General features: G+C 43.3%; 1 protein-coding gene across 1 annotated transcript; it reads left to right on the top strand.

The window, feature by feature from the left end:
- Nucleotides 1-4,313: 4,313 nt before the first annotated feature.
- Nucleotides 4,314-15,550, top strand: LOC308280422 (ubiquitin-protein ligase E3A-like). The gene is made up of 11 exons (XM_080720687.1): nucleotides 4,314-4,423; nucleotides 6,130-6,174; nucleotides 6,622-6,929; nucleotides 7,355-8,619; nucleotides 9,943-10,087; nucleotides 10,837-11,042; nucleotides 11,925-12,089; nucleotides 12,609-12,764; nucleotides 13,405-13,478; nucleotides 13,798-13,941; nucleotides 14,357-15,550. Exons 1-11 carry the CDS (start codon nucleotides 4,344-4,346, stop codon nucleotides 14,475-14,477), a joined length of 2,709 nt encoding a protein of 902 aa, XP_080576813.1. The 5' UTR covers nucleotides 4,314-4,343; the 3' UTR covers nucleotides 14,478-15,550.
- The last annotated feature ends 1,473 nt before the right edge of the window (nucleotides 15,551-17,023 follow it).

The following is a 17,023-nucleotide window of genomic DNA, read 5'->3' as shown; positions in this document are numbered from 1 at the left end:
AATGTGTGTTTTCAGACCTTAAATCATTGATACTTAGTAAATTTGACCTTTCACTCTGTACTTGGTCTGCTAAATCTCTACACCAAACCTACTTCCCAAAAAAAGCCAATCTACAAGCTCTCAACGCCTCACACTGCGAGGGGTTGAGAGCTAGCAGATCTGCTGTTTTTGGCTAAGGTTCGACTCAGAATAGGGCGTGAGGACCCCCTGTTGAAGACCCCTGATCTAGATGATTATGGCAATACAGCCAGGAGACAATCAGCCTGTGGCATTGCTGAGGTTGCTTCGATGGTGGCCTTCAGCTCGTCTGTACTGTTGGGTCTGGTGTCTCATCTTGCTCTTGACAATCCTCCATAGATTATGGGGTCCAGGTCAGGTGATTTGGCTGGCCAATTGATCACAGTAATACCAAGTGTTTTTAAATATTGTATATTTACTGCTCCTCCACTGCATCAGAGGCAAATGCTGTACATTTTGTTCCACTAATGTGTTTGTCTGGCTGTCTTTCATGCCCATATATGGTGTTTCGTATCTCCAAATTTGGGCATATGCCCTTCATGCGGAAGGTGAGTGGTTCAAACCCTGCCTAGGCCGACGTCAGCAAGGGGGAGAAGACGACAACCAGCCCCATGGCCTCCCCTAAGAAACAAGAGATCTTGTGAAATAAAATGTCGCCAACCAATCATCAAGGACGTCGATGATACACGAAAGAAGAAAGCACTGTAGGAATGTCAGTCAATGATGTCTGTCTGTGACATCGCTGAACATAGATGAGTGGCAGCGCACATAGCAGCACTGCATTCTTTTACAGTGGAGCAATTGGTGCATCCTCTTAGAGCTGTGTTTATTCCTGTTTGTAAAGATGTTCTGCTGGACCATTCATGTGAAAGGAATAAAGGGATGCGGACATGTTGCTGTGACAGTTGGACAGAAAGTGTACTCTTTTGGTGGAGTCAGTAAAGAGGAAGGGCGCGGTGATCAGATTTGTGTGCACATATACTTCGAGGACTGTTCCAGAGGGGAAGGAGTACCACTCAACCTGTGCCTTGGGAAGGTCATGTTTATACATGGAGGATGGAGCCTGATGACATCTACAAGTTGGACACCAGCACAATGGCCTGGTCTTTAATTAACACCAGAGGTACTCCACCTCCTGCTTCATCATGTCACTCTGCCATCATCATCAGGACAAAGATGTTTGTATTTGGGGGATTTGGGTTCTCAAGGGGTCACGACACCATCAGAGTGTTTGACACAGAGACCAACTGCTGGCTGAACGTGCCTCCAGCAAAGCTTGTTTCAGATGAACGCATGCTGGGTCATTCAGCCTTTGCCTACAATGGAGAGCTGTACATATTTGAAGGTCGCTACCGGAGCCAGGCCTTCAGTGATCTGTGTGATCTGTGGAAATTTAACCCAGAGACCTTCTCCTGGAAGAAGGTTGAGCCCAAGGGGAAAAGACCGTCTAAGACGGCTGGGATGTGCTGCTGTTCAGTGGGAGATCGTGTCGTCCTCTTTGACGCATACAACACGACCAATGCCCTGGACATCCTAGACTTAAGTCCCAATTTGAAGACGTTATGCAAGCTAGTGCTCAATCAGTACGGTCTGATGGAGTTCCCTGCCAGACGACTTTTGGCGACTTTTACTTAGAAAAAAAACCAAAAAAAAAAAAAATGTTTTTGATTTTTTTTTCTTTTTTTTTGGGACCCCATTAAATCTAGTAAACATGATTTCAATCGCGATTTTCATGTTCCACCCCCCATACAACCCCATCTTTCATACAGGGCAGCCATCTTTGCTTACATAATGTAAAACATAATGGCTACTATTATCTCAAGAATGCCTGAACGGATTTCCAATCTTTTTTGTTTGTTTGAAAGCTGTGAACAGCCTGCACAAACATGGTGCATGATCTGTGCATGGGCGTGCATGATCTGTGCACTATAAATTACATGGGAGTCTATGGAGATTTTATGGCAATAATGCCATTAGAAGGCATATTTAATTTGGCAGTAACTGAGTTAACAGTCCCAGTGACGTCACGCAGCCATGACTGGGATGGGTCACAAACAATGAACTCCCAGCCCGTAGCCAATCACGGAAGCCAATCAAAGAGGGGCAAAGGATGATGTAAAAATATCAAGGCTAAGGGCCACGAGAGAGGCCATCTATGCACGTATTCCTGCACGAAATGTGACCACATATGAACAGAGCAAATTGTTTTTCTTCCTTTTTTTAACATGCTTTGGTAATGTAAACATGTTTTCCACGCCAACAAAGCTCAATTGAGTTTGAGCTGGGGGCAGGGAATCATTTGATCTGACTGCCATCAGCATGATCGACAGGCTGATTGACCTGTAACAGGAAGCAGAGTGCTGTTAGACACGCCCTTCATCACCCAGCCGGTTGGTCGCTATGTAGTTATATAAAACTACATTTTGTGTTAGATTTAAATTTAATATATTATTTAAAACATAAAAACACAGTCAAAAAGAATTGGCTGAAAGTTGCTCAGAATGTGGTGCTGCTGTGGTTTGTTTGATTAATGATGGGTTAGCAGATGGTTCTTAGTTTCAGCTCAAGTGGCTCAGGCTAGATGGTCAATAACTCAGTTCCTGGCCATCTCTGCAATTTCTTCAGCAATGTTCAGTCACGCCACAAGAGGGAGCCCCACTGACTTGGTGTCTTGCAGATACAAAACATTCAAATATTCTGCTGCTACCTAGATTGTCTACCTGTCCTTAAAGAGCTGTTTCAGCAGCTCTAGAAGCTGCTTCTAAATTATAAAAATGTTGTGGTTCTTGAGATAAGATGTATGTATGATGTATGTACTGTAGTCTACATTGCTGTCTCTGCTAAAGTAAACAACCTTGTTCAATGCTTCTCAGTCATCAAAGACTGGATGACCAACAATTTCTAAAAGTTAAATGATGACAACTGAGATTGTCTTAGTAGATCCTAAGGACTTAAGACACCTCCAACCCTGTGAGCACTTAAAAAACCTGGCCTTGATTTTAGACTGAGCTTATCTTCCAGAAGAACATCACTTAAATCTCTAAAGACTGCCCTTTATCATCTAATTCAGGGGTCTTCAACAGGGGGTTTGGGACCCCTAGGAGGTCCCCAGAGTCCTCTGAATGATAGAAAATGTTTCTCCTTTTTTATATTAACCACTTGAACCCTAGATGGATGGATGGATGTACCCTAGCGTCCATATTCTGAGAACTTTTGCCAAAAATAGCCGATCTACAAGCTCACAACGCCTCGCAGCGGTGTTGAGCTTGTAGATTGGCTATTTTTGGCAAAGAGCTTTGGTGTAGAGGGGAAAAAGCAGAGTAAGTAGGCCTACAGAGTTAAAGGTAAAGTTTATTAATATCTGAAAACACAAGTTGACATGAATCCAAAATACACTGACGATTGTGCTGTCAAATAATGAAACTATATGGAATCTATGAATTGATTGATTAAAGACTTTAATAGAAAGTTTGCATAGGAAAAGGTACAGTTTCATGACGGTACAGTTCACTGGTACAAGGTCTACTAAAAGGAGATCCTAGAAAAGACAGCTTATTTCCATAGGAAACCATTGAAGTATCTCATATAACATTGAATGACAGACAGATAGAACACAGTACTATGCAGTAGATATAGTCAATGGGAAAAAAAAAGGGAACAGGTTGTGGGGGTCCCTGCTTCATCTCTCTCAACTAATGTGTCATCCTTGGCCTGAAAACGTTGAAGACCACTGTTAGGAACATCTCTAAAGTTAGATGCTTCTTGTCTCAATCATGCTTTTGTTTCTAGTAGACTAGATTATTGTAATGCTCTCTTTATTGGACTAACAAAGCGGGTCTTATAAACTCCAGCTTATTCAGAAATGCTGCTGCTGGAGTTTTAACTAATAGAACAAAGACATTTAAATTGAATTGTGTGGGTTTGCATTTGCTTGTTTTTATTTGTATTTATTTACATTTTCTCTTGTAAATAAATGTGACTAGACTTGAGTCTTTTTTTAATGGTTTCTAGAAGTGAGTGTGAGCCAGAGCTGGCCCCTGCTGCAGCTTTGCCTTTGCTTTGAACAAAACATTCACTTAGCAGCGGTGCATTGTGGGATCGTGTCAGTTACTGGGAGTCATTCAAGATGGCTGTAAACAGCAGAAAGAGGAAAGAGCATGTAGCAAAAAAAGGCCTTGAATGAAGTTTAATATAGAACACTGCAGAGCTCCTTGGATCAGAACAAAGCCTGCGTTTCGCTGCGGTCTGCACCGGGCCTGTGGAGGGTTCACCATAAGTACACAGACAGAACAACAACGACGTCTGAGAGGGATATAAAGTCTCGTATGAATCCCGACGAGAAGGAGGACTGTGAGTGTGCAGCGCCACCACAGGCCGAGACCACCCCGGGACGAGGATACGACAGGTGGGCCGCGGAGCGCGGAGAGGACCGGGGATTGAATCAGCTAGAGATGGGATTTATGGCTCTTTGAAGTGAGCCGGATCTTTGGGATGATGTGATCCGTTCTTTTCAAAGAGCCGTTCTGTCAAAAGACTGTCTCGTTTTTAGTTATTTAGTTACTTTAGTTAGTTACTTTGTAGATTTTGACTTCAACCCTATATACATTTTGGCCATACATTTCCGCTATTTAAAATGTTTTCCCCTACTTTGTATTCATTGGAAACGGCCAAACGGGACATTCTGCATAATGAGTACGTTCTACCATTGGTATTTTAAGTACATTTTGATAGGCCTACCAATATTTTTGTACTTTTACAGTACATGTTAATTCAGAACTTCTACTTGTGGCAGAGTATTTACACATTGCAGCAATGATAATTTAACTTAAAATTGAATAATTTACTCTCCCTCCTCAAAAAATAAAAGGAACGGCTCCATACTGCGAACCGGATCCCATCGTTCATTTCAAAGAGCCGTTCAAAAGACTCGAGTCGTTTGCGAACGTCCCGCCACTAGCTTTAGCCTGTACCCAGCTAAGTGTTAACAGTCAAGTGTTGAGTTGTCCGCCGTTGCTGCGCTCCAGCGGCCAAAGTAAGCGCGGTGTTTATTATGTGAGGTAGTTGTTTAAGCAACGTGCGTCTTGATCTCTTGAATTGCATTGCGATTCTTTTTCGGGGGGAGGAGGTGAATGTTTTTTTTTAAAGTCAGCATTTCACCGTGTTAGCTAGGATGCCAACGGTGGTAAACGTCATTAATGCTCGCAGCAGGCTGCTAAGCAAGGAAGGATGGGACAACGACGTTGCACAATACCGTGGTTTTATTAATGTATTTGTATTTTTATTCATCACTTTTTAGCCCCGTGTGGGTTAAAGTGAGCATGCCATTATAGGCGAAATCTTTCAAGTCAATAACACATTTCTATTTTATTACTATGCTGTATAATAAGTAAACAAATGAACTCTATGGGCATAACGCTTACACTATTCCATCCTGACATAATCGCCGCTTGATTTGAATGGGAAAAGTATGTCATTATACTCTAGTATTAATTATAATATAGTAAGAAGAACATTTAAAATGTATGTGTTTTTTGGGGGATACAACAGTCAACAACAGAAGTCAAGTGCCCTGTGAGCAAAGTACTTCCGCTTGACGGGCGCCTCGTTGTGACATCACCGTCGAATCCTTGGTACTTTCATCCTATTAGCCAGCTAGCCCGGCTCTGCCCATAGATTCTGCCGCTCTCTGAAGCTCCAATACTGTTGAGGAAACGGAGCCTCTCCTCCTCAAATTCCCTGCTAGGTTTTGTTTTGCGGTCTGTAGTGGCATTTGTCATTGACGTTTGGTCTGCATTAAACTACAAACTAGTTCTTATAGTTCCCAGTAGCAGCACAGTTAGCGTGGTGCACTGTCATCTTTTAGGCTGGTCCTCCTGATCAGGACAGAGGGCTGACCCGGCTTTGCTCGCATGAGACACCGGCTCTGACATCGCCCGCTAGTCCGATGCCGCAGTGCTGTACGCTACTATATGTGTATTATTTACCTGTCCTGATGATAAGATGAGACATCAACCAGCCAAAGATATTTAATTCATATCTTTGTCCTGAATGTCATGCCAGCAACTCGGAACAAGCTTGACCATTGCAATCCTTTTCTTGTTATTCAATTAGAGAATACGAGGGGCCCGAAGTAGAAAACCCAGAAGCAAGCCGAATGTAAGTTATATTTTAGACCTATTGTCAAACTGATCTTTATTCTAGTATAGTCTGCAGACGTGCATGTGTAAAATTAACCTCTCACGCAGTAAACCACACTACAGAAGCCAGACTAAGTTCTGTAGTAGTCTCATTATAACCCCAACAATTACATATTCTCCCTGTCTGTTTCTGTACATTCACCTTTATCCATTTCTACCTCTGATTGTCATTGAATTCCCTCTGAATATTCCAGAATTTGACTGGATTTTAATGACCATGATTATGTCTGAGAGCAAGAGAACATGGTCTTTCTAATGCAAATCATCCTAACTTCAATATAACATAAATAATATAATAATATATAATGGTTGTTAACCAGTTTCAAGTGCTTTTGGGAGTGGGACTGACCGAGTTTGATCTGATTGTAACGCCTGATGTTTTGACCTCACGCCCCTGATAATGCAGGAAGCGTGCAGCCGCCAAGCATCTGATAGAGCGCTATTACCACCAGTTAACCGAGGGCTGCGGAAATGGCTCATGTTCGAACTCCTGGTGTGCCTCGTCAACGGGCTTCCACCGCATGGACAACAACGCTGCGGCAGTCAAGGCCCTGGACCTGTACAAGATCAACGCCAAGCTCTGTGACCCCCACCCGTCCAAGAAGGGCACCACCTCCGCCTATCTAGAGAGCAGCGCCCACAACAACTCAGCGTGCAGCAACAGCCAGAAAATGAGCCACAAGGATGTGCATTCTGTAAGGGACGACTTTAAAGGTGAGCATGAATTCGAAGATTCAAAAGCGTTTGTGTTTACATTTTAAGTCCTTAAAATGGATAAAAACGTATGATTCTTGCCACCAGGTAGCTCACCTGGTGAGCACATACAATTAAGGCTCAGACTGTCCTAGTGCAGCCGCGACAGCCGTCTGTCCTCCTCCATCTCTCTCCTGACTGTCTGTCTCCACTGTAGCTATCAAAGAAAGTCTTGAAAAGAAGATTCTTAATGGCATCACAGATTAAGCTAGATTTTAAATTTTCTAGTCTGTCTTTGGCAGAGGTGCACAATCACAGATATTCACTCCAAGGTCATAGGCATAACTTCAAAATGTTTTTTTGTCCATTTGTTTGAGATGATTCTGGAACTATAATGGATAATGATTAATTTCTTTCTTCTTTTTACCAAATAATCCTCTGCTCAGATGTGACCTACCTGACAGAAGAGAAGGTGTATGAGATCTTGGACTTGTGCAGTGAGAAGGAGGACTACTCCCCTCTGATCCGGGTCATAGGCCGGGTGTACTCCAGTGCAGAGGGCCTGGTGCAGAGCTTCCGCAGGTCCAAGCCCCACACCAAGGAGGAGCTGAAGTCCTTGCAGGGAAAGGACGAGGACAAAGATGAGGATGAGAAGGAGGCGGCCGCCTGCTCTGCTACGGCTATGGAGGAGGACTCCCCCGCCTCCTCGTCCTCGTCGTCCTCTGCCTCATCGAGGCTTGGCGAGAGCTCTGCGGGTGATGACGCCCAGAAGCTGGGGCCCGACGAGGTGACAGTAGACATCGAAGCAGTACGGAGGGTCTACGAGCGCCTGCTGGCAAACGAGAAGGTGGAGGCGGCGTTTCTCAACGCGCTTGTGTACCTGTCGCCCAACGTGGAGTGCGACCTGACGTACCACAACGTGTACTCGCGCGACCCCAACTACCTGAACCTGTTTGTCATCGTGATGGAGAACAGCAACCTGCACAGCCCCGAGTACCTGGAGATTGCCCTGCCGCAGTTTTGCAAGGCCATGAGCAAGCTGCCGCTGGCCGCGCTCGCCAAGCTGACGCGCCTGTGGTCGTGCCACGGCGCGGCGCGCATCCGCCGCATGATGGAAACCTTCCAGCAGCTCATCACCTACAAGGTGATCAGCAACGAGTTCAGCAGCCGCAACCTGGTGAACGACGACGACGCCGTGGTGGCGGCCACCAAGTGCTTGAAGGTGGTCTACTATGCAAACGCGCTGGGCGGCGAGCTGGACACTGGCCACAACGATGAGGTGGACGAGGAGCCCGTGCCGGAGTCCAGTGAGCTGACGCTGCAGGAGCTGCTGGGCGAGGAGCGTCGCAACAAGAAGGGGCCCCGCGTTGACCCGCTGGAGACGGAGCTGGGCGTGCGCACCAACGACTGCCGGCGCCCGCTCGTGGCCTTTGAGGAGTTCGTCAACGAGCCCCTCAATGAGGTGCTGGAGATGGACAAGGACTACACCTTCTTCAAGGTGGAGACTGAGAACAAGTTCTCCTTCATGACGTGCCCCTTCGTCCTCAACGCCGTCACCAAGAACCTGGGCCTTTACTATGACAACCGCATCCGCATGTACAGCGAGCGCCGCATCACCGTGCTCTACAGCCTGGTGCAGGGCCAGCAGCTCAACCCTTACCTGAGGCTCAAAGTACGCAGGGACCACATCATTGACGATGCACTGGTCAGGGTACGTGTGTGTGACTCTTCTATTGTTCTTTTCTTTAACTCACAGAAGCCCATTACCACTACTGAATACAAATAACCTAAGAACTAGGGATGGGATGAAAATGTCATATCACGATTATTGTGACAAAAGAAATCCCGATTTACGATATTATCACGATAAAAAAAAATCCATTATCCGGGGGTGGAACATTTCCCAAAAAATAGCCGATCTACAAGCTCACAACGTGACCCGTTGTGAGCTTGTAGATTTGCTATTTTTTGGCAAAGACATTTGATAGAGAGTGAAAAAAAGACTGTATCAAGTACGTACATTATAAGTACCTTTTACCATAGAGGGCTCTGCAAATAAAAGGTGAATTGATCCCAGTGCATGACGGAGGACAATATCACGATAAATGAAATCTCCACCATAACGATTATCGTGAGTGTTTTTTATCACGATAAACTTTTGGACACTGCTCCTACAGATTTTGCCCTAAAATCACGCAAAGCGGTACACAGTATGTCTAGAGTCATGTCATCAACATGCATCTGTCCCATTTAGCGCCACCATCAGGCCGGTTTTTACATGCGACCTGACGTTCGCCTATCTCCCTACCAAGGACCCCTGAAGTGTTGTGACTGTAACTTTCACTTTTCTCTCACATTTGTGTGAGGAAAAAACTACAGCCGTAATATAAAGTCAGCATTGCGAGAAACAAACTCACAATTCAGGTTTTTTCAATAATTGTACTCCGTGGTGGTAAACCTGTGTGGTACCCATTCAGCATTGTTGCAACTACTTTTTGAGCGGTGCCTCAGTGCACCAATGCTTGACTGTGTGTGCAGGTATGTCTAGTATGCAGTATGCAACCGCTCCAAGTGGCGCTGTTGAACAGCCTTGACATTAATGGATAACACAAGAATTCATATATATATAGCTTAATTAAATGAACTGCTCAAAGACCCCGCTCACTTAACACTGGGTGTGATTTCTTTCCTTCTATTTTCCCGAGGGAGAGACGAGATGCAACATTTGCTGATCAAAAATGTATAATAATATATATTGTTGTACAGTGGCAAAATTTAAATTCATTTGACAATCAAACTGGATAATTTCAAGAGCAAGGTTGTAAATTATTTCATATAAGTGATGAAATGGCAGCAGTCCAGTAGCAGTGGGCAAGCCTACTGTATACAGATCTCCTTTAAATGTGGTGTAAACAGTTCCTTGTTTTGGTCCAAGTGCCAGTTCCTCATATGCAATCTCATGATATTACTTGAAGCTGAATGCATGCGTAGCGCTGACTGTTGATGCCTTGTACATGGGCTTTGCTCCATGCAGCTGGAGATGATAGCTATGGAGAATCCTGCAGACTTGAAGAAGCAGCTGTATGTGGAGTTTGAAGGAGAGCAAGGCGTTGACGAAGGAGGAGTTTCGAAAGAGTTCTTTCAGCTCGTGGTGGAAGAAATCTTCAACCCAGACATCGGTAGGCAACCAAAAAAGGGAAACAATGTTACCAATGTTAGCGGCTAGTATTAAAAGGTTAACTTTACCCTCAGCCATATGGAGCTGAAAACTACCATTGCATTGGCCTCTGAAACTTTAAACTATGTTCGACTGTTCGACTGTAGACTACACCCTAATCATCATGTAATTGTACCTGTGTAACCATTGACACCTGAGGGAAGAACAGGTACTGTTACATTGCGATTGTGGCCATTAGTGCAACCTAGTTTTAGTAGAGTTTCAACATGCAGAGGCCAGTGCAACGCTACTTATCTGTAATAGTGTGGCTGACGCTGGCAGCAGACTCCAAACAATGTCAAACGCTTTTCGGCTTGTCAAAATGATCAGAGTCTTTGCAGCTCTGCTCTGAGTGCTGACTGTTAAAGGACAACTTTGTTTTTTTTACAACAAGGGTTCATATTTTAGAAGATGGTCATTAGAGTGTGTTAAAATGTTTTCATTTACTTCTTTCTATTGTTTTAGTGATTTTAAAGATTTTGATTTGCATGCATGCCCCCAGGTTGGGGGCATGGATGCAAGTGGTTATGTATTTTTAGACACAATAAGCCCATTCCCAAGATGCACCGCAATCTTTCATGGGCAGATGTGACGTATGCTGCAGGCTTTAGCATGAAGTTGCACTTTAATTCTGCACAGGCTAGGTATACAGCTTCTTATCTGATTGCACAGTGAAATAAAAAGCCATATTTGCATTTGTCCCAAATGAAGGAATGTTCACGTACGACGAGCGCACCAAGCTGTTTTGGTTCAACGCGTCGTCGTTCGAGAACGACGGCCAGTACACATTGATTGGCATCGTGCTGGGCCTGGCCATCTACAACAACTGCATTCTGGACGTCCACTTCCCCATGGTGGTCTACAGGAAACTCATGGGCAAGAGGGGCACCTTCAGGGATCTGGCTGACTCCAACCCAGTAAGGAAGCTCGCCTCTTTGATCATTACTCTTTTTCTCCACTCTTCTCATCTTGTTTCCCCTACTCTCCTGTCCGCCGCTCCTCTCAGAGTTGGGGATTTAACAAAAAAAAGTTGGTTCCCTGAAATCATTGGTTCGACTGAATTGCTGGGTAACGCACACCCCAAGGTTGAGGTCACTCGGTGGGACGACGTCTTGAGGTGTGCCCGGGGCAGATTCTATAGATTTACAAAAATTGCCAAAATAGATGTACGTAGCTTTAGCCTGCTGCAAATGTGATTTATTCTCACTCTTATTACTACAAAGCAGACGCTCACTGTGATTTTTATAAATACTTACAAATGAAAAGTGTAAACTAGAGCTTGCGACTAAATAATGATTTAGGAGCCATTGAAATACACATATTTTCTTGTGGTTTTGTACAAGCTTTCCACCTGACAGCAACAACATATATTAACATATACAGATCCTTCCTTCTCGAAAAATTAGAATATTGTGTGAAAAAGCATTGCAGATGCCATAGCACCCCAAATCATAACTGACTTTGGAAACTTCCCACTGTTTTCAAACAACTCTGACTTCAGAAGGTTGACATTTCGCTATTATAAATCCTTGTTTTGAGTGGTTTCGTGTAATAGTGTAATATTTTGAAATATGGACTTTTGAAATTCATGAGATGCCATAAAAATTCAAAATTTTAACAAAAAAAGGGTTGGAATAATTCACTGAATGTCCAATGTATCTAGAATATATGAAAGTTTCAAGAAATATATGACAGTTTCAAGAAAATGTACTTTTACACAATATTCTAATTTTTCGAGAAGGATCTGTATATGTATTGGTAGACACCCTAACAGTGTGGTTGTATGTGTTGCTCCTCAGGTTCTGTACCAGAGCCTGAAGGACCTGTTGGAGTATGAGGGCAGTGTGGAGGACGACATGATGATCACCTTTCAGATCTCCCAGACCGACCTGTTTGGGAACCCCCTCATGTATGACTTAAGGGAAAATGGGGACAAGATCCCTGTCACAAACGAAAATAGGAAGGCAAGTAGCGTGGCTCACACTCTCTCTCTGACACCCACACACACAATGATGATTTGGTGCAGATTTATTTTTCATTGCAATGGAGTCAATAGAACAGCCATTAAGGAAAATAACCTTGAGTGGATTATACAGAGTTCTCTACAGGGACCTGATGATAATTTATTAACGTTATACAGTAGTTGTGTTCATATTTTTTTGAAGATTTCAAGAAAGATTTTGAAATAAACACCAGAGATCTCAAAGTCCTCATTTAAAAAATCTCAAAGACCACGCAGTTTTGCCAAGCTTTGACCATTCGTAAATTTTGGTATGTGCGCTTTAAAGAGTCGTTTTTCTGTAAAATGATTAAATAAATGATAGGAAAGCGGCAGGACATGGTTTTCGTAGAGATGTCGTAGAGAGTAATGGGCTGTTCTGCATTGAAATGCGTAGACACTAGAGCGACCGCAACAGTGTCTAATACATATTCCAGTATGTACTACTGCCTGTAACAGAATTGTTGTTCCTCTTCTTGTGCAGGAGTTTGTGACCCAGTATGCAGAGTACATGCTGAACAAGAGCGTGGAGAAACAGTTCAAAGCCTTCAGGAGAGGCTTTCACATGGTGACCAATGAGTCGCCACTCAAATACTTGTTCAGACCGGAGGAGATTGAGCTCCTAATCTGTGGGAGCAGGGTGAGTGAGCCTTTTGGTTTGTTTTGAACACTTACTCTGCCCTTTAAAAATGGCTGCCAAAGTGCCAAACTGCCAAATTCACCCATAATAACGATAATAATAATGATGCACGCCCATGCACAGATCATGCACCACGTGTGTACACGCCGTTCACAGCTTTCAAACAAAAAAATCCACTTGGAAATCCGTTCAGGCATTCATGAGATGGTGACCTCTGGGTCATTTTATATTTGGTTGACATGAATGAACTTATATGAAACATAAATACTAATGAAATCTGTTACCAAGCCAAGTAAGTTATTTATTTAAACTCCACCAGACTCCTCCATACGTCAATGATCCAGAAACATAAAATATTACGATAAGCCTACATTAAAGGTAAAAAACAAGCACTACAATTTCCCTCTTGGATGTACAGTACAGTAAAGATCACAGCCAATAGGGGGAAAGTCAAGTCAGTTGCTCGTTAAGTTCAGATGAACAGGATCAGGAGAAGTTCACGTTTCACACATATGAATTTCTTGATTTTGGAAACTGAAGATTTCTCAGGGGCCCCTTCCGTACCTGTGATTATTTGATTGGTTTTTAGATTTTGTTTCACAATCCTTAAATTCCATTCTTTGTCTCACCATGCACACAGAATCTAGACTTCCTAGCACTTGAAGAAACGACAGAATACGACGGCGGTTACAACAGAGATTCTCGAATCATCAAGTAAGAAGCTGTGTATTTTTTAATGTATGAGTTTTTCACTTTGTCATCGGTGTAGCAGCATGTTATACAACCAAACACTGGGCTTTTGTGTGTTGGTAAATGTTTGAAATCTTTGAAATGTAACACTTAACTCAAATGTTCTTTGGAATTTCATTAGTGTAGCTACCGTTGTCCTCCAAAATAAATAGTATTGAGTTTTAGTGTGTTAATTATACTATGAACACACTTAGGTTGCTAAATTTAAAACCATTTCCAAAAGCATTGGAGTGAGAGCATCTCCCAAGACTCAAACCTCAAACCTATTTGTGTGTGCCGGTAGAGAGTTCTGGGAGACATTGCACTCGTTCGGTGAGGAGCAGAAGCGACTGTTCCTACAGTTCACCACGGGCACGGACCGAGCACCTGTGGGCGGTCTGGGAAAGCTCAAGATGATCATCGCAAAGAATGGCCCAGACACAGACAGGTAACCCCACCAAGCAGAATTTCCCAGACTAATCTGTGACATTTCACTGTTTTCTAAGTTTTAATCATTTATTGACTTTAGGGATGGGACCATAATCACTGTTATCGTTTACTGTGATACAAAACACTCACGATAATCGTATTGTGGAGATTTGAATTTATTGTGAAATCTTCCTCCGTCATGCAATAAATGTTCCGCTACAGGATAATGGATGTTGGGGATATTTTGATTTATCGCGATAATATCGTAAATCGCAATTTCTTTGGTCACAATAACCGTGACATGAAATTCTCATTTCAGTCCCATCCCGAATCCACAAGTTGTACATTTGCATGATTCCATTGTACATTTTAGAAGTAGTAATATCTCTCCCTCTGTGTGTCTTGGACGTGCATCTTCTCCTGTCGTGTGGCAGGCTACCCACGTCTCACACCTGTTTCAACGTGCTGCTGTTGCCCGAGTACAACACCAAGGAGAAGCTGAGAGAGAGACTGCTCAAAGCCGTCACCTACGCCAAAGGGTTTGGCATGCTCTGAAGCTCGCCACCCAAATCCCCGCCCTCACACCTTGCCCCTAACCCCCCCCCCCCCCCCCCCCCCCCCCCCCTTATCTGTACCGATCTAAAAAGCTGACAAAAACACAGGTCATGGGGGAAAAGTAAAAGAAAAACAAACGAAAACAAAAAGAAACGGATCTGAGTAAAAAGCGAACATAACAAAACAAAAAAAGTAAAACAAACAAAATAAAACTCCTCGGAAATGTAATGAAACGTGAGACGATGTGGTCATGATGGAACACGTGATAGAGCGTTCTAGCAGTATAGTCCTTCTGGCCAATCCTGCTTTGTAAAAAAAGCCACATCCTCTCGGTGCGAGCGTAGCAAACATCATTCGATCAAACCCCCACCACCCTTTCTCTTTTTTTCTATGTACAGAGAGGAATTTTCTTTCCTTATTATTTATTTTATGGTTGAAATCGGTTATTTTTCATTGCCTGTGACTGGGGTGACACCTTCTTACAGTAGTTGGAATGGGAGGGTCGCGCTTAACGATGCATATGAATCCGGACAATGCATAATCAAATAAATACACACCTTTGGCATTTGCTGATTGAATGAAAGGTGGTTTTTTTCTTGTCAATTTTGACAGCTCTCACAGTCATTTTAGAGTAGTCTTGGGTTACTTGAAAACAACTTGATTTTCCTCTGTAACATAAGGACCCTCCCCCCTGCCATTCAGCTCACAACCATTGGTCAAGATTGTGGATTATGTTTATTTTTTATTTTATTATTATTACATTGTCAACTTTTCACCCAAGATACACAATTTGGAAAGTGATTGTCATTTTTGTCCAAAAAAACAAAAGAAATGGCACATCTTCGTTCTTATTTTATTTCCAACATTCGGAGTACCACGGGTTAGACTGAAATCATGTCAGAGCTGTGTAAAGTGCACTTAGACCTTTTCAGAATGTTTGTTGTTCGTTTATTTGGTTGTTTCTTTTCGGCACACAGGTTTGCCACGATTGTTTGTTTTTAATTTTCTTGCGTCTTCCTGTGTTGACAGTTATCAATAAACGAAAAGGAAAAAAACAGTATTGTGTAGATCTCGGTGTGGTTGGGGTAAACAGATTTCACACTAGGAGGCGCACCCCATCCTCGTGGAGGGTTTTTACGCCTAGTCTAGACCAGTGGTCCTCAACCTTTTCAGGCCGCGACCCCCAAAATAATCATATTTTAACTGGGGACCCCCCACCCTGCACAAGAACTTGGAATTGTAGGAGTTGGCATTACATTTCGTTTGATCGATCCATTCCATTCATTCCATTGTGAAAATAGCCGATCTACATGCTCGTTGCGAGGCGTTGTGAGCATGTAGATCTGCTATTTTCACAATTTCTGCCTCTAATATTTGACAATTTGACCAATGTTTGACCAGAGGTACTAAAAAGGTCTTTAAAGTCCTTAAATTGTCATTTTAGAAATGTGCAGTATACATTTATACTGTATGTTGGTCTGTTTACTGTTGAGTGAGAAAACAATGTTCTCATTCTCATTTAACTAAACATCTGGGGACCCCCCAAAATAATTTGGGGACCCCTCTGGGGGTCCCGACCCACAGGTTGAGAACCATTGGTCTAGACCACTCCGGAATGGCATAACATAGACTCAGCAGTGTGACGTAGCGCTTTTTTTTTAGAGCCAAAGAGTTTGTACCGGGATACAGCATGCACTTGTCGTGCCAACTAATATAGCCAGTTGACTGGCTAATCCTTTCCCTATCCCTGCTAATTGCTCGGTGCAGGCACGTTGTGTCGTCTTCTATGAATAGACACCATCACACTGCAGAGCCTGTTTTAGAATCTCTCTCTTCTCCCCCCCCCCCCCCACGGTTTAGTTGTAATTCCACCTGTAGAGTCAAGGCATTGTGTGCTACATTGAAAAGAAAAGGTAATTGACTGCTTGTTTGTCACCTACAAACCCCCAACCCCAGCGATCCCACAGACCTCTGTATCTTGACTGTGCAACAATTCTTTGACGACGGCACTGTTTGTCGTCTTCCCTTTTTTGTTGGGGTACCTTGATTTGAATGCCAACTGTGAAAATAGACCCCACCCCCAAACACCCATCAGCACTGGCAGTTCCCCTTATTTTTATTTGGTTTTATTTAGCTTTTCTTTTTCTTTTTTTCACAAATAGATTTTGACAGTTAAATAGGGGTGTGTAATCACTGTTTTAAGAAACAAACCGAAAAATAAGGACATGAGTCACGCCCGCCTATTTGCTGTCTTTGCACAAAGCGTGTGAACGCTGTCACATAACTTGACACACTCCCAACTCCTGTTGTCTCCTACCTCATGCCTGCTCTCGGACTCGAGCACGACTAACAAACAAACTTCCGGACTTCTGCAAGGTGGAAAAAACCATTGAGTCACAAGGTAGTAGTGCGGTGTTTCACTTCGCACCCATACACACTCGTATGCAGGGACATGTTGGGCCCCTGATTCAGCCCGGGAAAAAGATTTGTAGAGGCCCTCATTTCTTTTTTTCTTTTTTTTTTTGTTATATTTCGTCGTTGTCGGG

Source organism: Nannobrachium achirus (assembly GCF_963921795.1).
Source record: "Nannobrachium achirus genome assembly, chromosome: 24".
Taxonomy (NCBI): Eukaryota; Metazoa; Chordata; class Actinopteri; order Myctophiformes; family Myctophidae; genus Nannobrachium; species Nannobrachium achirus.
The sequence above is the reverse complement of the archived record's forward strand: the minus strand, read 5'-3'. Positions and strand labels throughout refer to the sequence as shown.

Excerpts from the sequence above, each read along its gene's own strand:
- LOC308280422 (XM_080720687.1), top strand. The coding sequence starts at position 4,344 with ATGAATCCCGACGAGAAGGAGGACTGTGAGTGTGCAGCGCCACCACAG. Across the intron at positions 6,930-7,354 it reads TGTAAGGGACGACTTTAAAG|ATGTGACCTACCTGACAGAA; the intron begins GTGAGCATGAAT and ends TCCTCTGCTCAG. Across the intron at positions 13,479-13,797 it reads AGAGATTCTCGAATCATCAA|AGAGTTCTGGGAGACATTGC; the intron begins GTAAGAAGCTGT and ends GTGTGCCGGTAG.